At 42.2% G+C, this 26,941-nt stretch overlaps 1 protein-coding gene across 14 annotated transcripts in view; it reads right to left on the bottom strand.

The window, feature by feature from the left end:
* DEPDC5 (DEP domain containing 5, GATOR1 subcomplex subunit) overlaps positions 1–26,941 on the bottom strand; it is a 112,745-nt gene that overhangs the window by 31,494 nt on the left and 54,310 nt on the right. For 6 of the 14 annotated variants that reach the window (XM_039862002.1, XM_039862001.1, XM_039862004.1 and 3 more), the window contains exons 23-31: positions 24,203–24,268; positions 20,710–20,893; positions 20,078–20,238; positions 17,072–17,189; positions 16,456–16,623; positions 15,612–15,831; positions 14,168–14,301; positions 8,651–8,759; positions 5,703–5,768 (exon numbers count right to left, since the gene is read on the bottom strand). In XM_039862002.1, coding sequence (XP_039717936.1) covers positions 5,703–5,768; positions 8,651–8,759; positions 14,168–14,301; positions 15,612–15,831; positions 16,456–16,623; positions 17,072–17,189; positions 20,078–20,238; positions 20,710–20,893; positions 24,203–24,268 — 1,226 coding nt within the window. Of the gene's footprint in view, positions 1–3,885; positions 3,913–5,702; positions 5,769–8,650; positions 8,760–14,167; positions 14,302–15,611; positions 15,832–16,455; positions 16,624–17,071; positions 17,190–20,077; positions 20,239–20,708; positions 20,894–24,202; positions 24,269–26,941 lie in introns of those variants that run through there. The other 8 variants (XM_039862012.1, XM_039862006.1, XM_039862008.1 and 5 more) reach the window with 6 other exon arrangements.

The raw sequence follows: 26,941 nt of genomic DNA, 5'->3' as shown, positions 1-26,941 counted from the left end.
TTCATCCCTTGTCTCCCTAGGCACTTGGCACAGCCCTACGGCCAACAGGTGCTCAGGATGTGCGATCTCAATTGAACTGAATTTTCTCCCCAAGTACAGCCTTCCTCTTCCTGTCCATCCTAACCCCTTATTCTGAATGGGTTACTCGTTAGTTTCCATCTTGCATCACTCCAAAAAAAGATGAAATTATCAATAAACAGACAAATAATGAGATAAAATAAATATACAAGAAAATCTAGTAAACAAGGGTAGAAGAAATGTGGAAAAAAAAAAAGAGAGAGAAAAAATGCTTAGGGAAAGCGTGAAATTCTAAAGTCTAAATAAGTACTCTAACAATAACATTTTAGATGTCTAGAGCTGTGCCATCCAATACAGTAGCTACTAGCTATATGTGGCAATTTAAATATAATTAAAATAAAAATGTAAAATTCAGTTCCTCAGTGTGCCAGCCACTTGACAAATGCTCATTGGCCATGTGTGACTTGTGGCGACAGTGCTGGACAGTGTAAATAGAGAACATTTCCACCTTGGCAGAAAGTTCAACTGGATGACACGGTTCTACAGCAAAGGCTGCAAACAAAACGTGTGTGTGGGGCCGGTAGATATATATTGGCACAGCTGGCTAAGTATTAAAAATATAAAAGGAAAAGCCACAAGCTGCTTTGCGGTTGGTGGGAAGGAACCCAGGCCTGATGTCTAGCTTATTTTACAATATAAGACAGAAATTTGGATTTTTGTACAAAATCTCCTGACTTTTAAATATTTCCAACCAATTCAAAAATTTTAAAAACACAGCAAGGCTGAACATGTTTTCAGGAGTTGGGAATGGAGCGATCAGCCTTCGGGTGAACCACCATGCTCCTTGAGGAAGTCTTACATGTAGACACCTCTGATAAGTACCTGACTGATGGGGTAGGGTTTAGATTAGGGCAAAGGTTGATTAGTATGCCCCTGGCGTCTGCTGGGGGGACTGAGCCCCTAGGAACAGAGCCTTTCAATTCATGTCTCTGAAGAGAGAAAACAGATCAAAGGGTAAAAAGTCCACTTTGGGTCACATCACCTCTGACTGCCCAGAAAACTCCCTCTGCTCTCCCATGAGCACACTGAAAACTGCTGCCCTAACAGCCATGGCCCCAAAGTGCATTCTGCTGAATGTTGGGGGTCTGTGGTAGCATCTCTGGGGCCATCACAGGGTATGAGTGCTGGGGACTGTAAACCTTCTTCACCCCCCTCCCTACAAACTTAAGCCAGACGGTTCCATGTTTATTGGGTATATAGCTCAGGGTTTTGTGTAAATTATCAAAGAAAGGGTTCTACTGCTTAAACAAACTTTTAATGTCCATCTCCTGCACTGGCATCTCCAAGGCAGTATTTCCTGAGTCCCTCCCAAGTGACTGCTAGATGCTGAAGAATCAACAGTGAGCAACACACATGGCAGCTGCCTTCTCAGCACTTACAGTCACACGGAGAAGATGGGCATTAACCCCAGTCATACAAACACAAAAGCAGGACAATGAGACATGCTGAAAGGACAAGCACTGGCGCCATACGAGTTCAAGAAGTGAGATCTGACTAGATGAGTAGGAATCAACTAGGCACAATCAGGGGAACAGCATGTGGCAAAGCATGGCAGCAGGAAACCCGTTGTCTACAGTGGTCTAGAGAAAGGCCTGTGTCGCTCGAGTGCAAGAGTGAGGACGAGGGTGGTGGGAGATGAGGCTGGAAATGCAAGCAGGGCCTTGATCACGTAGGACTTTTGGGCCATCATAAGGATTTTGGCCTTTATCGTAAAGGAAAGAAAGCCATGTGCCACAGACTGAATGTGTGCCCCCCAAATTCCTATGTTGATGTCCTAATCCCCTAGTGTGATGGTATTTGGAGGTGGGACCTTCAGGAGATAGTTAGGTCTAGATGAGGTCATGAAGATGAAGCCGCCATGATGATGAGTGCCCTCGTAGGAAGAGAGACCAGAACTTGCTCATGCACACACTGTCTCTCTCTGCCAAGTGAGGATATAGTGGGAAGGTGGCCACCTGCAAGCCAGAAGAGGGCCCTCACCAGAAACTGAATGTGTTGGCACCTTGATCTTGGACTTCTCAGCCTCCAGAACTGTGAGAAGTCATGTGTTGTTTAAGCCACCCGCTCTACGGTATTTTGCTACAGCACCCCGAGTTAATTAATATACCATGGAAAGGTTTAATCGGGCTGACACAATCAGATTTTCACTTCAAAAGGTAAATCCTGGAGGCAGGCTAGGAAACAAGACTGGAGAGGGCTAGGATGGAAGCAAGGAGACCACGCCAGAGGCTGCTGCAGGATCAGGGTGAGAAATGGTCACTTGTACCTGGCTAAAGCGGGCAGTGGGGGTGGCGGCGGTGGTGAAGGCAGTGACGGAGGAGATTAGTAGATGACTCCAGACACATTTACCAAGGAGACATGCTGGGCTGAGTTGCTGAAAGTCAAGCCTCCTTGAGAGAGTAACTCTGGGGTCTGAGGATAGGGGAGGGAAGAGACCCTAACACTGGCTCAGGCTTCATGTATCAGGAGCCTGTCTTCCTGACCATAATGTTCCTTCAGGCTCCAAACTGCAGACAAAAGACATCATGAGGCTGACTTCTGAGGAAAATCCCATAACTGTTTCTCATGCCCTCCAAATTCTTTTGTAAGTCAGTGATGATAAAAATCAATGGAGAGGAAAACTATGTAACTCGGGTTATCAGACAGAGAGTGACACATTATCATTAGAATGATGAACTGGTAGCACAAAGAACCATTTTCCAAACCTGGTGCATAGCTCTGATACCAGCTCTGTGCACTGCTGTCTGTTTTAATTTTACAGGAACTTCCTTTCCTTAGCAGAATCAAAGTCTGGGGTGATGCCTCCCTTTCCTTGGCCAACAGGAACCCCTTCTTAGCAGAGAGCTGCACTGAGGGGCAGAAATCACAGGCTACACCTTTGTGACTCAGCCAGAGCTGGAGGACTTACTCTCCAAGGTCTAATAGGGTCATCCCAGAATTTCAGAGATAAAAGGCGTAGGAGAGGTCACCTAGTCTAAGAGAAAAGAGCTGCCTGGCTCACTCAAACTCATTCACTAGTTTGTACCCTGCCTGATCCTTCCTCCCTCTCTCCCCTCCCCTTTTTTCTCTCCCTCTCCCACACACAGATACATGTATGGAGAATCTACTTTATGTCAGGGGCCCTGAGCTAGCCACGAAGATGCCTCGTCCCCTTTTGCTCTCACAGCAACTCTACATAAGGAGAACACATTTATCAGTCACATTGTACGAAAGAGAAACCCAAGGTACAGAGAGGTTAGTGCAGTTGCTGAAAGGCTCACAGTCAGTCTGTGGAGTCACAGGCAGCTTGATGCCAGAGCCTGCATGGACAGTCTTAACAAGTAGCCCCATTCTCTTAAGGAGCTCACTGAACACTCTTCGGTTTTTAGGGTGGAGAGGAGAGCAGGAATAGGGAGTAGGCACTAATAAACAGATGTGCAAAATGGACACTGAAATCTGGCATTGCAGTAATCCTCATCTAAACTAGTATTGCACTGTGTGGCCAGCACATACCACACACCATGCCAGCAGCCTTACATATATCATTCACGCCTCATGCATTACTAGAAGTGTCTTGTTTACTTTCTAAATACGTGGGGTTTTTCTGGTTATCTTTGTGTCACTGACACATAACTTAATTGTACATATGCTCTATGTGATTTCATTCCCTTGAAATTTGTTGAGAAACAGATATGACTTCTAATCCTCAAACAACCCTACAAGGAAATTATTTTTATTTCCTTTTACAAAAGAGAAAACTGAGGTTCAGGAGGTTAATTATCGTGCCTAAAGCAGCTCCCTGGTACGGTGCTGAAGTCAAGATCTGAAAGGAGCTGACCCCCTTCACTCTCCAAGCTGTGTGAAAAAGCAAACAAAGCAAATTTTATGTTATGTATATTTTAATAATAAATAAAACAAAAATAAACAAAGCATAATGTAATTTTGTTTAAGTATAGAGAGCTCCCTTACTATATCTAATATGAGTATAGATAATTTTAATTATCTATCTTCTTAACAACACACCTGGTGGGTAATATAAACTTTATTCATGTGCCTCTCCTAACATCCATCTCTATTTGCTATTTCCATTTGCGCTAACTCGTCCACTTTTGTTATACTGGCAAATTCACCACTGTGAAACTATGTGGACTATTTTAGGATTTATAAAACAATTCTTTTCTTCCAGCTCTGTTGATTTTTCTTATGTTAAATTATAATCTAAATCCAAAACTTGTCACAAGAGGGTCTCTTGTTAAAAAGTAAAAGTTTAAAAAATCTGACCGATTTTGTTCTAAACCAAAAATGCAGTGTGCCTCCCACACTCAGAGATGAGAGATTCTTGGAATAGGACTCAGAGGTCCTGACAGGGATTTGCCCAGGGTCACACAGCTCACTGGAAAAGGCAGGCGCAGACCTCTGAAGACCTGCACAGACAGGTATGGCACCCTCTGCACCCCAAAGGAAGGGAAGACTCTAACGTTAACTGACCCCTTCCCCTCCCAGCATGGTGGGCAGGAGGGTGCAGGGGCTCAGCCACTTACTAGTTGTACGCTCTTTGACCAGGTAACATCTTTAAGCCTTAGTTTCCTTATCTGGAAATTGGGGTGATGATACCGCCCCTCAAACACTTGTGAAGATTATGTTTGCAGAGACCATTGCACGACAGCTGGTGGAGTAGGTACTCAGGTGATGTTGGTTTTCTGACTTCCATCAGATAAGGATTCTTTAACCTTTACCCTTGAACCTCTAAGTCCCATTCCCCTTAGCCTGCCTTTCTCTGCACAAACCCTCGTAACACATTCAAATCTCTGCAACTAAGCCAATTTCATATACGTAAGGGTCATGATAAAGGGCAGGGAGTCCAGTTTCTCTTCACATAGGACCTGTCAGAACGGTAATTACAGAGTGGGGAGGTGGGGGATCAGGAGTTAAGCCTGTTGGTCCTAGATGAACCCAACACACCTCCTTTGTCCCTCAATTTCTCCATTTATAAAACTGCAATAAAACTACTTAACTCATAGGTTATGCTGTGAGGATGAAATGAGATAATACTATGTGCTTGGCAGAGAGTAACTGAAGAATGTTAGGACGTGGAAGGCCCTTGGAGATCTGGTCCAAACCCTTTTATTTGACAGATGAGTTAAGGGAAGTCCAGAGGCTGGATGAGCTGCCCAGGGTCACACACCACTAGCCTCTGACAAAGTGCATGCCTATTAATAAACGTTTGCTCTGTTTTTCACCACTTCTTGCCACACTGTTAAAAATCTTGTTTGTACTGAGAGGGAAAAACTCAGCGCTCATTCATTAAGTAAGCATATTTCATGTTGCTTATATGACACGGACAAAAACACCTAAAAGGGAAGATGCTGTCACATGGCAGAGAATCAGTGGCAATATGTGAAATGAACAGGCAGAGATAGGAAACACTGAGTCAACACTGGTGAGATCATTTGTTCCCTAACATTAATCATTTCCATCCCCCTTTGAAGCCGGTAAATCTATGAATGGGAATGCACACTTCTGGGACCAAATTCAGTTTCACCTGCCCTTGAAACTCAGCTGCAGTCCAACTCCATCTGTTCAGAGCCGAGCAGAAGGCTTCTGCTGACAGGACAGGCATGCATGGGCTGCAGAGTTTAACTGACCTGAGGGTAGAAGGCAGATGACGCTGTACGCGGGCTGCGGACAAACTCCATAAAAAAGGCCCCATCCTGAAGTCAGAGGAGGAGGACGCAGCGGCGGCAGCAGCAGGTTCAAGGGAGTGAAGGAACGGAATGTGGACCAGTGGTGAACCATAGGAGGAAGGAGAGGGGTATAAAAGAAAAAAATAAAAATAAAAACAAGGAGGGAAGGAAAGAAACAAGGGAGTATGAAGGGAATGGGTCGGGGTGCGCGAGAGATTCACCCAGGAAGACAATATCCAAATGCAGAGCATTAGCAGGAACTCACACCTTCTTGGGCAGAATATCCCATCCATGTGGGAGATAGCACCTAGGTTAGAAGGGACATCCAAGCTCCCTCAGGTCTCCTCAGAGCCTGTCTTGGATGCTTGCACCCTCCCACATAGCTCTGAACTTCCTTCAGACCTATGCCAAGAAGGAGAGAAGAAGCCAAAGGGTAGCTTGTAGGAAGTTGCAAGTGACAGGCTTCAGTGGTCAGCTGGGTTACCAGCAGCCCACGTGGAGAGATACACAGAGGCTTGAGGTTCTCAATTCTGCCTGTTACTATACATGGCAGCCAGATGGGAGGATTCCATGCAGGAAAACTTTCTTGCTTAATTTTCTGAGCAAACGGGAGATCAGAAGCAGCAACACCTTCTCCACTGGTTGTGTAACAAAATACCCGAGAAGCCACGATGTCAGATATATATGTACTCACTGGGGTGGGTGGGCTCCCTGAAGCTATCTTCCCCTCCCCACCCTGTTCTTGTGGAGTTCAAGTTGCCATGAATTTGAAACAAAAACGACATAGCGGACATTTCCAAAGACCCTTCCTTCCCTCTTTCTTAAGGTCAGGAAGTGTCCTCTTGCCCCTTCAAAATTTTTACTTTTTATGTATTACCATTGAAATTCGGAAAAAGCACTTGATAAATCTGAAGGTCTCTGTTTTCCTACAACTTTTGTTCAATTCTAAAATTAGAATCACTGAAATATTTGGCTGTTCATTTAAATCAATACTGCTGCTATTTTCTACAAACCACTACGAACTCAAGTAACAAACCACAGAAATGAGGTGATAGAGATGCAAATTCAGGTACCCCTCCACGCGTCCCGACACAAGCATCTGACTAGAGACATTGTTGGACGTTTCTGAGTATGTCAGCCGGGGCTCTTCACTTTGGCCATCTCGTAACACCTTTGCTTCTCCTTGACTACACGAAATCTACATCCGGCATGAGTGATGGCCATCCATGTAGATTTCAGTGTTCAGTTTCAGTTGGAAGATTAGGAGAGTGTTCTAAACAGTAATTTAATATTTGGTTGTTGGTGCATCTTAACCTAACGCTTGTGGCTCTAAAATTTCTCTACTTTTCAGTTCTGTCCCTGGCACTGTAGCTAATCCTCAAAGATGGCAATAGGCAGAGGTCAAAGCTAATGGACAGCACACAAGGTACTTATGTGTTCTCATTGTTCCATCTATGTCCCTTCTTTGCCAGAACATATAGGAATGAAGGTGCTAATGCTGCTGAGATTTATGTACGCATGAGGGAGGACAGGTGAGAAGCCTCTTCCATGACCAACAGATCATTCCTTATGTGCAGACTATCCTTGGGACTGCACCTAAAGTCACTGCCTACAGCTGGGTCAGTGAACTACAGCTTAATGGCCAAATCCAGCCACTGGTTTATTATAGCCTGTGAACTAAGAGTAGTTTTTAAATTTTTTAATGGTTATGGAAGTACCTACACAAAAGCTTTGATCTTGCCTCTTGGCCCACAAAGCCCATATTTATCAAGATTTGCCAACCTCTGATCTTGATATCATAAAAGCTGCCTGTAGCCTGTTACACTTTTTCTCAGATTTTAATCCCTCCATCATAGTAGTCTAATTCTAACAATTTATCCCAAAGAAATAATCAGAGATGTGGTCAAATCATTATATGCTAAGATGTTATTTGCAGTATTATTTATAATTGATACATTGTAGCATAATTATAATAATTTATGGATTACCAAAAATTATTTTTAAAAATCAATCATCATCTACATTTTGAACAAAAATTTTCGTAAGTTATAAAGTCTTTTCACATGATATAATACTATATAATTTAATTTTTAAAATCATGCTTTTGAAAAATATTTAATGACATCATGGGGAAATGTTCATGATATGGAAGTAAAATAAACACATGGATAGATATACAATTTGGCCACAATTCTGAAAAGAAAATATAGCTATTAAATTTCCTTCATTTCCTAGTGATAGGGACCAGATAAAAGAACATACCATCAGCTCATCCTACCATATCAGAATGATCTCAGAGTCTGAATTTCCCAGAAAGAGTTATAGAGCCAAGACTATGGGTCTTAAAAGATACAAAAAGCCTGACCTATGGAGTTTTCAGCCCCTATGCTCTACTTGCTATTCCATAAAGAGGCTCAAAAACTAAGGTTTTGTTTTTTTCCCACAGGATGCTCTTGTTGGACTATATTTCTCAGGAGTCTAAGCATTACCAAAGAGTGAGCTCTCTGGTCCTGGACTTTTGTTTGTAGGGAGTTAAAAAAAAGAAAAAGAAAAAAAAAAGAGCGTGTTCTCATGAAAGCTGCTTCAGTAGCTTTCTACCTCCCCCAACTCCCGACCTTCCCTGGGAGAGTCAAAGATGCAACTAAAGGAAAACCAGATGGCCAGTTTTAAAGCTCAAGCCAAATCCTGGGCCCTGACCAATACTGTTTAGCCTGACTGCTGTGTATCTGCACTTATCTAACAGTTCACTTCCTTACAACTGTGAGTAGGAAAGTTCCTCAACAATAATAGGAATGCTTAAAAGGGCTCAGGGTAGAATTCACCCAAATCTTCAGCACATTCGCGGCTATCCATTCTGCCCTCCACACTGGGTCTCAGAATATGTTCCCTGCTGGAGTGGCCTCCTTTACCTTTCGTGGGCTGTCCACGTAGGTGGGAGTCATGGTAACACTGCTGCTCTCGCCTGGCTGGGCCGAGCTCTTGCCACCATGCACAGCTGCCTGCTGTTCTCCCAGGCACCTGAAAGAAGGAAACGCACACGACTGTGGCTTGCTCAGAACCTCCTGGTGAAGGACCCCCGTTAGCCAAGATGAAATGAAGACAGGTCTGTTGCTGTCAACACTTCTGCTTTGTTTCTCCTTCGGGCCCTACATGACACCCTTAATTTCATTCATTGCCTGAACAATCTCCAGCCGTCCACAGTAAATCAGAAAACAGCTCAATTTTAAAAGCATCTTGGCAGCACCTGGTGCTTACATATAACTTTGAAAAGGCAAGTGACATGGTATGAGTGACTCCATCCATGAACATCATTTTTTTTTAATCCTCTGAGAAAGAAGCACATTCTGAAATTAGGGCTGCATTAACATGTGGCATAACCTTAATGGGGGGAAATGTGTTGACTCTCTACACACTTTGAAGGTTTATATGTTAATATTGCAGACATACACACTTACATTCCCTCCTCTCTTCCCCCCAAAAAACCCAGACATATCTAACAGACATGATCTCATAACAGAAGACAATTGTGATTTTCTTATAACATCTCATCTCATCCTGGTTCTGATGTACATATTATTTTCCTAATTTTTTCCATACTAAAATTAACTATGAACTATTATAACTTAAATGCTCCCACAAATTAGCTTTAAAACATCACTGAAATTTTATTTGGTTTCAGAAGGCTCTCATTATAGTCTTAAACACTTCATTATTATTGCAATATATACTTCTTGTGGTGGACACTACAAGGTGCCACCCAGATCCCTCTGCCTTGGCCTTGTTGCCATAGTAGCTGGACGTGTTGTCCAGCAGGCTCAGCTGTCAGCCCCTTCAGGGATAGCCCCAGCTGCAGAGCAGCCTCGTGCAAGCTCTCGCCCCTCCCCAGGCTGCACGCCGACAATGAATGATCAGTGAGGGGGTGGAAAGGCCTGGCTATGTTGGCCCAACCCAGCTCATCTCCGAAGGCTGTTCTAGCTCCAGAGCATGAGTGAGGTGGCTTGAGGCTGTCACTGGGTCTTCACCGCATCTCGGCTTTTGTCCATTTCTACTTCTCCCTTCTTCTCCCTCCCACAGGTGTTGAGCCTAAGACTTTAATAAAAATCCTACATGTTAAACTCCATCTCAGTCTGCTTCCCCAGGAACCCAACCTATGACACTTCTCTAGTCTTAAATTCTGACATGTTTGTTACTGACAGTGAAGTAATCTTATCCCAGAGATTAAAAATCAGTTTCCATAGTAACCTGTTACATTCCTTTTTAGTTTTTATTATGGAAACATTTCAAATATACCTACCCAGACCCCAAAATTATTTATTTAGAGCCAATCTTGTTTCATCTATACACTCTACCTATCCACCCTGATTACTTTGAAGCAAAACTCACACGGTATTATTTCATCCATAAACACTGCAGTATATACTGTATCTCTAAAAGAAAATAAGTTAAAAAATATATAATCACAATTCCATCACTAGACTCGAAACATTTTTTTAATTTTCTAATAAATATTTCTCTAATTATCTCCAAAAATTCCTTTCAGTTCGTTGAAAACAGAATTCAGCTAAGGCCCCTACATTATAAGTTGTGTCTCTTATGTCTCTTTTAAGATATAAACTCCTTTTCATCTCTCCTCATCCTTGCAATTTATTTGTTGAAGAAAGTAGCTGGTTCACCCCGTAAATTTACAGTCTGGATGAGCTGATTATGTCTCTTTATTGTTTATCATGTTCCTCTGTGCCCTGCACTTCCTGACAATCAGAAATTATATCTAAAAGTTTGAGCAAATTTAGGTTCAATTTGGGGCAAGAACTCTTCCTAAGTGTGTCGTGTACTTCTGTCTAGAGGCCCACAATGTCTAGTGGTCTCTCTCTGGTGATATTGGTTGTCGCTGATGATCTCTGCTGGACCCATTAAGTTCATTAAAAACTACACATGGTAACATTCTATCATTCCTTTTGTACCTATTAGCTGGAATACTGGGGGAAAAACAAACAAACAAATCAGTAACTTCCCTACACCAATTACTTGGTTACTCTGAGGTATAATTCACATAGGAAAAGCAGAATAAATGCTGGATTCCTTCTCCTGTCCACTTATACCACACTGTCTCCCTCTCTACCACATCGCACTGTGTTTTCCTCTGAGCCTCATTCACAAACGCACACTTTGACTGCAGCGGCCCAAGCCTGGGACAGCAGTAGCAGGAAGCCTTGGTTACCCCGCAGTGTCCCCTCAGATGCGTCATCTGACGTATGTGATAATTCACTGAGTTGCCTGTTACGTGCTGACCTGTGGAATCAGGGATTCAGAGATGAGGAAAACCCTGTCCTTGCCTTTGAAGGCTCATTGCCTAATAGCTCAGGGGAGGGTACTGTCACGAAATGACCAGTTATATGTATTGTATATGTATATGTGTGAGAATATATATGAGGGCACACTGCTTTTGCTGGAAAGGGATCACTAGTCAAGCTTCCACAGAGGCAGTGACAACTGCCATGTGGAGGTCTCTTCTGCTCCGACTTGGCTGTCATCAGATTATCCCCAGCTAACAAGGGCAGCAAAGGCCCTTGACCGGCACCGGCTGCCCAGATGGCTCATGGCCACACTGTTATTCGGCACAAAGCCAAGCTTCCAGGGGTCTCTTTCTTCCATGAGAGCCTGACTGAACGTATATGCCTACGGAGAAAGACTGGAAGAGAAGTGGAAGAAATAGTTATCGTAAGATGGCAGGACTACATGTGACATTTAAAAAATTCTTTTTCCTGTTGCTATCATATTGTTTTCATAATAAATAAAATTGGATCTGCTTGGTGCAACGAAAGAAAAAGAAAAGCACATAAGTAAAAAATGCCATGTGAGCACACATCATATAAAGGTCTGGCTCCCTTTTCTCTACCTCTAGCACTGAGGAAACATACCATGTCGCCCAGGAGCACTGATCCAGGGGAAGGAATAAAGCTTAGATTCTGTCCTGCCTCTTGCTATGGGGTTAGCTGAGAGTCTCATGTCTTACACGGGGACACCACCACCCCAAGCTATCTTTCCTCTTCCAACCTGAGCAGAAACATGCTCCTTGGAGCGTACTGAATGGTGACTCACTGACAAATTAAAATAAGATTCCCCCGCCGCCGCTTCACGCCCCTCAGAGCAACCTATGTTCCTTGTTCTTTTTCTCAGCAGGAAAAGTCTACGATTAGTGAGAGGGAGAACCTGCCAGGCAGAGTTCTGTGGTCTTTCCTTGGGGAGATGAAGATATTTTCTAAAGAGGACCCAGTGCCCTCAGGAATGAGTCCACCCTCCCCCAGCCCCCAGTCACCTCACTATATTCTTCACTTTCTCTCCCTGCATCCCTTCCTTTCCATGTCATCATCACCCTCTATCCAGCCTGCTGCCTCTTGCCTGGACTAATGAGAGCCCACCAATGGGTCTCTGCCTCCTGGGGCCCACCCACTGGGTCCACCTATACAAGGGGCTCATTTCTGAAAACACCACTTCTGGTAAAGACACTGAATGGATATTTCGTGATGTTAAGGAATTGCTGTACCTTTTTAGGTAAATTATGGTATTATGGTATTATGGTTTTTTTTTTTTTTTTAAAGAGTACTTATCTTTCAGAGATACACACTGAAATATTACAGATGAAAGGATATGATGTCTGGGATTTAATAAGAAATAAAAAGAAGATGAGAACAAGTGGGACAAAATGAAACATCATTGGCCACGAGGATAATTACTGAAGCTGGGTGATGGGTAAATGGGGATTCATTATACTAGTGCATCTACCTTTCTTATGTTTGAAATTTTCCATTAAAATAAACTTTCAAAGGATCGCTCTTGCTATGAGAATGTGTAAGGACAGCCTGAATCCAACTTCCCACGCGGCCTTTGTAATTGTTAACTCCCACTATGCCTCATGCTTATTCCATGTTACTTTCTGAAAGCCAAATGGATGCAGGTTCCTGCTGAGCGCAACACAGACTCTCACACTAGACAGACAAGGTCCAGTCTCCTCTAACACCTTATACAGGGACCCTCCACATCCCTTTCTCCATCATTCTCATCTATTGTGCACATACTATATAGCAGGCACAGCACACAGCCTCTGCCCTCAGAGCGCAGACAAGTCGGGGGGAAGATGAGTAAACCGGTTACAGCCCTCAGAATGATACTGGTAAGTGCTCAGACAGACGTAGGCCCAGGATGCTGGAAAGCACAGAGGGAACCTGGTCTGTCTGGGAGGATGAGGAGGGCATGGAATGCACCCTAGGGCAGGTCCTACCTGCTCACGGCAATGTTTTCTCCCCTTCCCCAAGTCCCACCTCTCCTCTGTGTAAATGCTTCCCTCCCTATAAGGCCAACTTAAATTCTACCTCCTGCAACGCTGTCCCTGCCCTCTCCAGTAAGATGTGGTCCCACCAGCAACCTGAGAGCTGTAGCACTTACTGTTTATAAAGGGACCACACACTCAAATGCCTAGAGAAGCTGGTCACATAGCATGACTGAGGGTGCAAGACAAGTCCAAAACCAGAGGGTGTGCTGGTTCTACTATAAACCAGAGGGCACATGTCCATTCTCAAGTGCCAGCCCATGGTACCTGGGTATGACTGTGGACCCAGTGTTAAGTGAGCCTGTACTACATCAAGCAGAGCTGAATTTTATGTGTTACCTATAAGTTTATATTATGTTATCTATAATATATTCTCTTGTGTGTTATATAATACAACTATGCAGCATGTTATGTATACTAATATTTTTTAAAATAAGAATTCATATAAAGTCCACATTTTTATATGAAATCTTCAAACAAAAAAATTTGGCTCAAATATTTAAAAAATGTTTTATGTCTTTAGGGCAGTGAAGCTACTCTGTTAATGGTGGCTACATGTCATTATAAATTTGTCTAAACACACAGAATGTATGCCACCACAGAATGTACGCCACCAGTGTAAACTGATGCGTGTGGATTTTGGGTGGTTATGATGCGTCAATGTAGATTCCACAATATTAACAAATGCACCATTCTGGTGGGGGATAGTGATAATGGGGGAAGTATGCATGTGTGGAGATAGGGTGTGTGCGGGAAATCTCTGTACCTTCTACTCAATTTTGCTTTGAATCTAAAACTACTCTATAAAATAAGGTCTACTGGAAAAACAAAACTAACAAAAATAATCACTTTGCGGGCCAAACTAAATGTATCTGTAGTTTGAATTAAGGCCCAGATTGCAAATTTGTAACTTCCAGACTATTTTGTGTTATTGACATTAGGTATTAACCCAGTTTTCTTTTCGTGTATGTGTCTTTGTGCAAATTATAGGCTCCTTGCAAACAGAAATCATATTTCACTCCACTCACAAGAAAAGGGCACTGAAAACTCTCAGGGAGTACTGGGTGGGGACAAGTCTCTCTTCCAATAAGACACTTACTTCTGACTGGCCTCCATCTCCAACAGGGCAGACAGAGCTGAGGTTCCCTTCTTCCCAACTGGGGGGCCAGATGACTCGAGGGAATGCGCAGAGATGGGTCCGGTCATCTGCAAGCCTTTCATGGCTGTCCCTTTCTAAAGCAGAGAAGAGGAGACAAAGCCATCAGCCCAAGTGGACCCTTCAATAGGCGCCACTCATGCCCCAGCATTTGCAGCTGCATCTGTCCTGCTGCAGGCTCTGGGAGTCAGTTAACTGAGGAACACGGGTTCTCAGTATTCGGTAAATGCCAGAAAACTGCTTTTCGCTTAAACTGAAGGTCCCTAATGCCTACTGACTCAAAACAAACTGCCTCTTTGAGGTGTTTTATGCGTATTATCTCATTTTATTCTCATCACAACTCTAGGGAGTAAATAACGGTATATCTAATTTACGGGAAAAAAAACTGAGTCTCAGAGAAGTTAATTAACTTATCTCAAATCCCGTTAGAACTGGAATTCAAACTAGTTACCTGACTTCAAAACTAAGGTTCTTTCTGCTACATAAGCAAGCTCTCCTGGAAATGATGCTGTGTATAATCATAAGTGATGCTGTGTACAGAAGGCAGCTGGGTAGGTTAAAGAACGCTGAACTTGAGATTAAAAACAAACAATAAAAACACAGCTGATGATGGAGCACTACTCATCAATGAAAAGGAACAAATGGTTGATGCAAGTGACAACGTGGATGAACCCCAAAGGCAGGAAGCTGAGTGAAAGAAGGCCGCATCAGGTTATATATTGCATGATTCCATTTACATGATCCTTGAAAAAGACAAAAATATAGTGATGGAGAACAGATCAGGGGTGAGAGATGGGGATAAAGTGTGGCCATGACGGGTAGCTGGAGGGAGTTTTTTTGGTGTGATGGCAACTATTCCATATCCTGATTGTGGTGGTGGTGGTTACATGCATCTGCATATTTGTAAAATTCATAGATCTGTGTACAGTACACACATACACACACACACTCACACACACACAGAGCTGGGTATCCTCATATCCTTTAACATATCCCTTAACTCCCATAAGCCCCAGTGTCCCCATCGGGGAGTGTGTGGTTGAATGAATGCCCAACGGTGCTGGAAAATCTAAAAGTGATATAAGTGATATTGCTGCTGTTACCCTCTTGAGAGCTTCTACTCAACAATTCAGCACATCACATAAGCAGCTGTGACTGACACCGGGTCCAACTTGGGAAGCACAAGAAGCTGCGTCCTCAGGTTGCCCTGTGCCACAGAACACTGCCCCCTCCCTTCTTTGCCCTGCCATGGAGAAGAACACACTGTTTTGGATTTATAGTAAATGCTGGACAATTGTGGAGTAAATAAACTGGCCAGTGAGAGGCCCATGACATAGGAGACAGTTGCTGCATCCCAGACCAAGCACGGTCCCCACAGAGCCCTCACTCGCATCATGCGATCTGAACGATGGCGCCTACGGATCCGGTTCAAGCCTTCCACAAAGCGGATAAAGCCATCCAGGAGCTGCCACTCCTCCTCGTCTGCCCGGGGTCTGTCCCCGTAGATGTCGCAATGGGCTTCTCCCTCCGTGATGCGCTTGGTGGCCGTGACACAGGCTGGCAGCAGCAGGAAGCGAGTTCTCCAGAACTTCAGAGACTCAATTAAACTATGGAGGGCCAAAGGAGAAAGAGGGAGTGGTGGTGAGAAAAAGTAGATAATAACACAAGCTCACTGTATGTCACTTATAATTAAAAAATAATTTTTTAAATGGGAAAAAACAAAAACAAGAAAAACACAAGCTCAGAAGGAAGAACTTAACGGTTGTGTTTACTTTATATTCCAGAGATGTGAGAAGATTCTGTACACCCAGGCCCAGTGAAGTTGTGGCTTTGTATCATCGTAATCAGAAATCATGCATAAAAATTCAAAACGCACCACCACAAGTAGTCAGGAAAATGTTAAGAACATGATTTGCACTGATGTTCCATCAAAGAGAACGTCATCACTGAGTTTGTTGTTTTTATATGATAAAATACACATCACGAAGTTTACCACTTTAACAATCTTTAAGTGTACATTTCAATGGCATTAAGTATATTCGCACCGTTGTGCAACCATCACCACCATCCATCTCATCACTGAGTTTTTAACCCAGTAAAGATATGCTTCTGTTTTTTCCATTATTTTCTAAAATGGAGATCATTTTGTAATCAGAAAAAAAGGCTGGACCTGTTAAAATATGGACACACCCAAGGCAGCCAGGATGGAAAGCCAAAGCACATTCTCTGACCTGAAGTCCTCAGAACCAGCGGAACAGATATACTGATCTAAGTAATTCCACTTGTACTCCTCCAGCCGCTCGTGGGAGAATTCTACCCAACAGGAGACGAACTCCGAGTCTGAGTGAGAAGGGCAGAGGCTGTAGGTGTAGTGGATCTGGGCAGACTCATAAGGGTACCTGAAAAAAAGAAGGGGATGCCCGGAAGTCCAAAAGAGAATCCTTCCCAATCCTTCTCTACCTTTTCCATCTCAATATACTTAGCATCATCCTTGGCATTCAACCCTTGACCACAGTAAACAACTCATCCCTGGAGACTGGTAATGGAGATTTCTCGGCGCTATCTAACTTTCTCATTCTCCTCTCCTCACATTCTTTATTTTTACTTGGCTTGTTAAGAATCAGGCTAAATATCATAAGCTGAATTAAATCCCTTTTGGAAGTAGGGGAACTACAGCCATAAGATAACCCTAGGGAAAAAAAAAAAACAATAACTCCAGAAGAAAAACCAACCACTCAACTATCTCTCCGGTTTGAATTACGTGTGATACACATAATTCAGTATGTGGACAGTATGTAGACACAATTCAGAACAGCATCTGAAAACTTTAAATATCCAAGGACTCACTTGGGAAGATATCGTGTCACTGTGATCATCTTATCCTTCAGTGTCACTTTGTGAAAAGTTCTGCCCATACTCAGCCAGTACTGGTCTTCCTCCTCAGGGCGGTTTCGGGATACAAGGCCTAACAGACAAAAAAAAAAAAAAAAAAATCATTTCTTCCATATGGTTGAGGATCATTCTGTTAATAGGCAATTACTTCTCTTCCATACAGATTCAGAAACAGAGAAACAAAAGAGGCAACACTTTCTTTTGAGGAGTAGTTTCATGGAAAAAAATTATCCTTGGTTAAAAAAAAAAGAAGTCCCAAAGTTGGCAGATTTGGGCAGATTTTTCTGTTACTGAACCAACAGCAGATTAGAGCCTGGGGATTCTGATAGCACCCAGATGTCACTGTCAAAGCTGAACAACTTGATGCCATTCCAGAAAGTTCTAGAGATGTTAATAGGCTGAGATGACTGTGGGACTCCACTTACGTATGAGCTGCCACTCTGGCATTTACAGTCTTCACCCCAGGGTGGCAGTCGACCTGGCTTACCGGCCTGAGCTCCCACGACTCCCTCACTGACATACCACATTTCAGTCTTAAAGGACTACTTATTTATTTGTTGAGCTATTAGGCAACGAGCCTTCAAAGGCAAGGACAGGGTCTTCCTCATCTCTGAATCCCTGATTCCACAGGTGCCTTAATAAACAACTGAACCAAGACAGGATTTCCGTGATCTAGAAAGAAATGAAACACAGACCCTTTGTTCAGTGGCAGGCAGCATGGCAGTTGTCAGAAGAGAGGGCAGCGGAGGCTGAAAAGATCTGCACTCCGCATGTGGGAATTTTCCAGATAATGGCGAAGGAGAGGCAAGCAGATTACAGATAAAAGAGGTTCAAAGGAACCCAAGTTAAATCCCAGCACTTTCACCTGCCGGCTGTGTGATCTTGGGTACCCAATCTCTTGAGTCTCACTTTCTAAAACTAGAAAGAGGGCTTATCCCCATCCCAGCATTCTTTCATTCACGCAACAAGCTCCCTACTGGCTGTCAAGACAATGTCATGGGATAACGTTCACGAGCACCTAGCATGGCACCTATACACCATTCTAAATTAGGTGCACCACAGTTATTTCTGTTTAAATCCTGCAGAGCACTCCTCACAATCTGTGATCAAATATATACTTGTGGTTCATTAGTTTAACATCTGTCTCCCCCAGTAGACTGTAAACTCCAAGGACAGGGCTGATGCTATTCTATTTACTACTGGAACACGGTCCTGCTCACAACTGGTATTCAATAAATCTGCAATCAGTGAGTAGCACAGGCTCACATATTATGGCCACTTTTCCAGTAACTATAACAATGGTACCATTTCTGTTACTATAGAAATAAAAAGGATTAAATTTATGAAAGGAGAAAAATAGCCAGAAAGGATACAGTCAGGTGAGTAGCCTCTAGCCAACCAGCCATGACGTGAGGCTCGTGAATCAGCCGGAACAGAACTGGACAATAGAGGAATTACGGACCACCAATTAAGGGACACTGAGCAACTATTCCAGAGAAGAGCAAATAGGCAGCCTGGAGGGGGCCATTGACCCTAAAGGCAAATTCATTTCACTACTCTTGGAATAAAGAACAAAATCCTTCACGTGGTCCTGTGAGGCCTGAGTCTCCTGACATTTCTGGCCATATCTCTGGCTTACTCCTTTTGGGGCCCAGAAAGTGTCACAACCCCTCCTGCCTCAGGGCCTTTGCACATAGTAATCCCTCTGCCTGGCATGCTCTTCTTACCTACTCCTTCTCTCCACCCCTAACCTGCTTCTCTAATAACTCTTGCACATACTTCATGTCTCGGCTCAAACATCACCTTCTCAAGGAAGCCATCCTTGACCCTCAAGACCAGATCAGGTCCCTTGACTTTTTCCTCACAGTCTTTATCATAACATGGAATTATATTTCATGGTTTGACTAATGTTATTTTCTTCCACTGGACCAAAAATTCCCCACAAAACAGAAAGTTCAAAAATACTGTTGAATGAATGAATAAATGAATTCATATATTTATCAACTCATAATGTTGTATGCTAGGCATAGTGGTTTCCATTTTAGTGGATAAAAAGATGAAGCTAATAGTCCTGGCACTCAGAAAGGTTACTATTTAGCAGAGTCTAGAAAATGAAAGTGAGGCAACATGTGATAAGTAACACAAGGGGCTTTTGAAGAAAATCCAGACAGAGTCTACAGCTTCATCACAAATGACGGGGGCCTGGACCTGACGACCACTAAGTTTCCTCTAACAGGATCATGCTTCTCTGATCCTCTGGCCAGGGGAACATTAACAGAGTCAAAGATGATCTGAAGTTTGGGGCTGGGTGGTTAGGGTAGCTGCAAGAAGAAAGCAGGAGGCTAATGGTTGCTCATGATTATTCCAGGAAGTGATTGCTGCTTTCTGATTCTGGGCGCCCACACTTAACTTTCTCTGCCTGGCTTATTTTAGAAGAGCTCTCCAGAGTCTGGCTCCAACTCGACTGGCATCACTGAGTCTCTGTCACTTATTAGCCTCTATCACTCACAAATGACCCATTCTTGATTCAAGTCACTAAGCCTCAGTGACAAACAAGAGAAAATGAATCCAGTATAGGAAAAAAAGAACAAGTATAAACTTCAGGTTTATAAATATCTGAGGACCTAGTATGTGTCAGGTACTGTACTATAAATAAATATAGGTTTCTGTGTCTAAAATATTCACTATGATGTTTGATATCTCAGTCCTAGCTCAGCTGCCTACTACTCCTAGGTGCTGCCCAGGCCAGGATGTAACATTCCTGAACTTGGTCATATCCTCTTCCTTAAAAGGAGAGTTGAAGATGAAACAGAGTTTTAGGACTTTAAGACTTTATTCTTCATGTAAAGTAAAATTTACAAAAATTTTGTGTTGAAAAACAATTATTCCTAAATTTATTCCCTACCATCTTGAGAGCTTACTTATGCAAATTTAGTAGAAAAGGAAAAATGAAAAACTCACCTCGACTATAGAGGGGGCTGCTGCTCAGTGGGGGCGGGACGACAGGGTTGGGTTTCTGTGCCTTGGGCTGCACTATGATTTGGTAGCCCTGCATGAGACGCTGGCAAATGAACTCTTCAAACACCTGCTGGGCCGTCATCTGCACACCCTCCTCATCCCTCCTGAAAAAACGAACAATGGTCCACATGAATATGCTTGGCTAAGGGCAGAGTAACACTCAAGAGTCCACAGTCCCACCCTCTCCTTTGCTTCAATCCCACAAGCCAGCTCTGATAACTATTCTATGATGGTTTATAAAACTAATAATTTGTAACCTAGTTTTGGGAAAAATGACCAGTTCAAGAGGTGGAAGAAGCAAGCAGGTAATCTGATGTCCACATGGGCAATCTTAGAAACGAAGATCAGATTTAGTGTGCCCAGAACAACTGGAATAGAAAATATAAGAAAGGATCAATGAGGAGAAATGGTTAAAGGAGGCAAGTCAATAGAATTCTAAAGAGAAAACTAACAGTTCTTGCCTCATAAAATTTCCTAAATGTAAGAGGACACAGGTTTGAAAATTCAGTGTTTTGACGTACACCTGGCCATACCCAGAACCTCCCTACAAACAAAGCCTGTCCTCTAACACCTACCTGTCCATGTCTGCTTCTGGAAGGAGGTCATAGCAGCCCTCCGTGTAGTCGTTCTGCAGGCCCTGACGGTCAGGGAAGTAGTCGGTGGTGAGGGGGAGGCACGCCGGAGTAGTGAGAGACTTCCAGTCCACTCCAACTGTGCAACAGAAGCCTGGCACTACAGGGGGAGCAGACAGTGTCAGAACTGCCTCGTGTAAACGGGGAAGAGGTACGTGTGGTCACCACAGCCGGCATGGGATGGGTGTGGGAAGTGGAGGGTAGGGGGAGAAGTAAAAAGGGAGGGTAGGGAAAAATGTTCATGGTGAAAGGTGATAAAATTGCCAGGCAAGGGGATGGGGAGAGAGAAAGAGAGAAACAGTTTGTTAGACAATGCGGTGCGCGTGCTTATCCAATCCCATCATGCAAATGGGATTCACAGCTGATACTTTTCATTTTCTGCTGATCAAGAGCTACAAGCTGCAATGCCAGGGAGGTTACTGCAGGGCAGGGCAGGGCAGGGCAGGGCAGGCAGAATTACACATTGAAGCAAATCAACATGAGCTCAAAACAGAGCCTCTCCTGAGGACTGTAGAGTGGCTAGGTAGGGAAAGGAAGAGAAAGCTTAGCCAGATTTTGGAGCAAACAGCACAAGGTAGCAGAATTCAGGAATACTTTCGGAACTGCAAAAATAAATCATACGTTCAAAAGGGTTTGAGGAAAAAAAATCAAGGATGTTTGGGAAAGTTACAAGGCCAGAACTTTAAGAAACAGTTTAATCCAGAAATGAAAGCTTCAATTGGTAGAGTGGGCCTGATCACATGGGTCTGCCTAAAATTGCCTGCTTTTAGTTAAAAGTAGGCTTTCTCCATCTCGGCGCTAGTGAGATTTTAGACCAGATAATTCTTCATAGTGGTTTTTCAAAGAAAATCCAGAGGGAGTCCAAAGCTTCATGGTAAACAATGGGGCCTAGAACTGATGACCACTTAGCTCCCTCTAACAGACCACGCTTCTCTGATCCTCTGGCCAGAGGAGCTTTAAAGGAGCCATAATTCTTTGTGGAGAGTTGTCCTATGCATTGCAGGATGTTGAGCAGCATCCCTGGACTCTACTCACAAGATGCCAGTGGCATGTCCTGGTTGTGAAAACCAAAAATGTCTGCAAACATTGCCACATGTCCCATAGGGGATAAAATCATCTCTAGTTGAGAATCACTGAGTTAAAGTAATAAGGTCAGTTATCTCTTTAAGTTATTTTAGTGAAGAATATTTTTCAAATCTCTATATGAGGGAACAATATGAAGCAGAAACACTCCATGCCTTAGCCTGAGTCCCAAGTGAGATCCTCATAGACCTTATCTTTGCACAATGCAGTGTGGCTTTCACAGTGGTGTACCTCTGTCATCTCGTCCGCCCACACATCGCCTCTTCGGAGCAGTTATGGTGGCATCATCAACTCCTTTAAACACTTGGCCAAGCTGAACCTCCCAGAGGTTATGGGACCAGAGGTCTCTCTGTTCATGAATCTTTCTACCATATAATGATAGATGCTACCCAGTACAACAGAGTCCCATTGAACCAGGAGTTAAAGGACAAGAAGAGGACTTATATGCTAAGTCACAGCAGGAAGTATGTCCCATGCAGCACCATTGCCTTAGAGAAGATGATTTGACCCAAGACAGGCCTAACTCTATGGTCTATACAGGTCTTGGTGCATAGCAGATCTCTAGAACTTACTCATCTTGCATAACTGAAACTTTATGTCCATTGATTAGTAACACCCCAATTCTACCTCTCCCCAAGCTCTTGGCAACTACCATTCCACTCTCTGATTCTGTGAGTTTGACTTCGCACAAGTCTTGTTAACTCATTAACACTTCAAGATCAAAACATAGCCCAGAATAGCCTAATCAATTACCCCAATTTCTCTATATGGCAAACGAAGGGGTAAGCTTACTCCTACTTCCTGCTTAGAACCAGCATCAGAAGAAAAACACCTGATTAAAGCCACAGTAGGAAAGCTAGAAACAGAAGATAGTTATATCTTTATGTCTTATTAGATCATTCTGGTCTTCATCAGCTTCCTGACTCAGGATTATAGAAACATTTAAGAAAAGTTTTCTGCTGGCATGTACCAAATACAGAGAATTTAAATGCCTGATCCAAAATCCCATGGTGAGAAAAGCCCCAAATTCTCAGTTTAATGATGCTCTTTCACTGAGAAAAGAGTGTGGCCTCTTTTCTAATTCCAGTATCTTCAGCCCTACAAAGTCCTCCGACAAGGTTTCACTTCAGAACCATTAAATTAACAACGATAAACACAGATGACAAAATCCAGTGCTGGGGTTGTATAGAAGAAAAACGTTCATCTATTCATTGCTAGCAGCTTTCCAGAATATAATCTGCCAACTATACTTGTGGGTATATGTTCCAAGGATCTGAACCAAAAGAAAAAATATGCCAACTGCACAATGCATTGTATCTGCGTTATAAGCTATCACAAAAAAAAAAAAAAAAAAATAGAAACCACCCAAATAGACGCCAATAAGAAATGATTAGTCAAACTGAGATATAGTAACTTCTTTGATACTGCCACTAAAAATGACTAATATGAGGGACCTGAAGAAGTAGTGAAAAGATCATTAAGTTAACCATAAGTGGGAACAAAAAGATTCAGTGATGTGTACTCATTGGTCACAGCTAAGTAAAATAAAGTCTATCAGGTGGCAGGATTTTTTTTTCTGGTATGTTGCTATTGTAGATAATTAGATGTTCTCTTAAATACAGTGACCCTTGAACAACACAGGTTTGAACTGCGGGGGTCCACTTATATGTGGATGTTTTTCAATTAATACTATAAATGTATTTTCCTTATGATTTTCTTAATTACATTTTCTTTTGTCTAGCTTACCTTATTGTAAGAACACAGTATATAATACATATAGCATACAAAATATGTGTTAATTGACTGTTAATGTAACCACTAAAGCTTCTGCTCAACAGTGGGCTATCGGTAGTTGTTTTGAGAGTGTCACAAGTTATATGCAGCTTTTCGTCCCCAACCCCCACATTTTCAAGGGTCAGCTGTATTTAGATGTTCAACAATTTCAATGGACAAGGATAATCAAAACAAATGCAACCCCAGCCAAACATTTTCAGCTACAGGTATGTAAACAGTTCCAGTTCTTCGTATTACTTCTTCCCGAATTTTCCCCAAAGCCATCATTAGGCATGTAAGGACTAAGACCAGCTCTGGACTGGCACAAAGGCATCATAGGAATTCTGTTACCCTTCCCATGTTCCTCTAAATCACATTCCAGAACAGGTCATTCGGCCCTTCCCCTCGCTTTCCCCTGGAGAGGCTGGAGAGTCCTTCCTCTGGTAGCCCAGAGCTGTGTAGACTTCCAGACCATTCTGTTCCTACAGAGCTCCCTCTTGCTTCCTCATGCTCAGACCACCCCATAACCCCACCTCCTTTCTACTCCCCACTTCTGTCAGGGGCCAGCCCCCCCTCTTACTTGGGTCTGGAGAAGTAGAAATACTGTCCTCTAGAGAATCCTTATTCTGGGTCCTAGGATTCAGACCTGTGGAAAGATGAAAACAACTTGCTTTAATGAAGCTCATTCTTCAAAAAAGTTCGACCAGTTGTGGTTAAAAAAGTCCAAAACTGTAGTTAAAAATAAAAATGTGAACCAAGTATAAAATCTGTGCTGAATATTTCCAACAAGACAAAAGAATCAATGGAAGAAAAATGAGCAATCTAAAATTTGGGAATGAGCCAGAATTTTACTCTGAGGTTATCAATACTATTCTTTGCCCAATGAGGCCATTAGTATATGCTCACACCTGCACATGTATACACACAGGCACAGCAAAAAGCAATTTACCATTTATAGTAAGAAAAGGGACATATTTCAAAGTCATTTCAACCAATTAACACAGTCTTTAGCAAATATAAAATGACCCATTTGAATTCAGTTCACTCAACAGTTATCTTCTGGAATTCTCTTCCTCAAATCATGGCTTTTTGAAGTATTACATCGAAACTCACTACTTTAAGAGAAAAAAAAACAACAATGATTTTACTTACTGGGCTGCAAGAAAAACAAAAAGATTCTTTGAAATGCAACTTATTGACTGAAAAGTAATAGAACTAATTTTAATACACATATATTGATATTTAAATGTCCCTTTCAAAACATATATTTACTAGAAAATTATGATACTATAAAAAGGATTGGAAAGATCCTCACCACACTGTCAACAGTGGCTATCTCTGAGAACAAAGCTGGAGGAGGTGGCAGAAGGTAAATGAAAACTTGTGCTTTTTACTTTACTTTGTGTCATCTGAATTTTTTATAACAAGAACAAATATTTTTAAATCCCTTATAAAATCTTTGAGAAGACAAGCTATTACCTGGGAGAAAGCATTTGCTAACCACAGATCTGGCAAAGGACTTGTATCCAGAACATATAAAGAACTCTGAAAACCCAGGAGCAAGAAAACAAACAACTTGATTAGAAAATGGGCAAAAGACTTGAACAGACATTTCACCAACAACATATACAGAAGGCAAATAAGCACAGGAGACGATGTTCATCATTAGTCATTAGAGAAATGGCACATTAAAAGTACAGTGACGTACCTCCTGACAGGTCACACCAAGTGCTAACAAGGGTGTCGAGTAACAGAAACCCTTATTCATTGATAATAGAAATGCAAAATGGTACATCATTTTTAGAAAGAAGTTTTGCAGTTCTTTAAAAAGTTAAACATATATTTATCATTTGACCCAGCAAGTCCACTTCTAGGAATTTACCAAAGAGAAATGAAAATTTATGTTCACATAGAAACCTGTTATGTAAATGTTTAAAGTGGCTTTATTCACAGTTGCCAAAACCTGGAAACAACCCAAATGTCTTTCAACAGATGAAGGGATAGACAAACTAGTACATCCATACAATGAAATACAACTGGGCAATAAAAAGTAATTAACATTACTACTGATGTATGCAACAACTTAGATGAATCTCGCAAGCATTATGCTGAGTGAAAGAAGCCAGACTCAAATAGCTACATATTGTATGGTTCCATGTGCAGGACATGTTGGGAAAGGCAAAAACTAAAGGGAGAGAAAACAGTATCAATGGTTGCCAGCGGGTGGGAGGGGGGTTGAGTACAAGGGGCAGCACAAAGGAACCTGGGGGAATGGACATGTTCTGTATCTTGGTAGCTGTGTTGGTGGTTATGGCTCTATGAATTTGTCAAATCTCATAGAACTGTACACTAAACAGCAAATTTTACTATATGTAAATTAAAAAATTAATTTTTTTTTAAATTTAAAAGATGATGTCACTTGGACAAAACAATTTTAGAACTTCTTTTTTGGAACTGCCTCCAGTAGATTTTAAAAAATTACTAGTCATCATAATAAGATACAATTTATTAAGTCAAACAAATATAGTGTTTTATTTTATTCACACCCACACTATGAGGCAGATAGGAGTTAGGTATTATCCTTTTTCTACAGATAAAGAAACTAAAGTTCAGAGAAATTAAGCAATTTACTGAAAATCACAGAGTAAGTAGGTGAAACCTGTGTTTAGACTCCTGCTCAACTCTACAGATGCTCTATTTCCTGACTATCCATCTGGGATACCAGTTTTCAGCTATTGAAAATGTTATCTGCTCTTTGTCAACAGCTAAAAGCCATTTGGAGCTAAATTTTCTGAAAAATCTGTCTTGGCTGATTACATCCATTTTCACGAAAACACAAAGCATGACTATAAAGAAGCAAAGTGGTGGATTTTCTTATTCAGCCTAAGAATGGATATAACGGAAATTATAAAATTGGCATTCTCAAAACATTCTGAGCAATAGGAAAATTATTAAATACATCACCACACAGGTTTGGTTGCTAAATTTAATCATTCAATAATTTTTTCTTTTTCTTTTTTTGGAAGAAAATCCAATCCAGACTTGGTCTATAAAAACTGAAATTCTTACACTAATAAAAACAGTTCAACTTACAAATTGAGCAAACAGTTCAATTGCTCATGCAATTGTTTAAAGAGGCAAACAATGAAAGAGTTCTTGGAACAGCTTTGGCTCGTAGGCCAAAAGCAGACTTGTACCATTTCTAACTCATACAAGCACATTCAAGAGCACCAGCTTCTGATGCTACATATGTACACACACACACACACACACACATGCACGCACACACGCACACATGCACACATGCACATACTAATTT

Source organism: Pteropus medius, unplaced genomic scaffold (genome assembly GCF_902729225.1).
Source record: "Pteropus medius unplaced genomic scaffold, Ma_sr-lr_union100, whole genome shotgun sequence".
Lineage (NCBI taxonomy): Eukaryota > Metazoa > Chordata > Mammalia > Chiroptera > Pteropodidae > Pteropus > Pteropus medius.
Note: the sequence above shows the minus strand (reverse complement) of the source record. Positions and strands in the feature narration are given on the sequence as shown.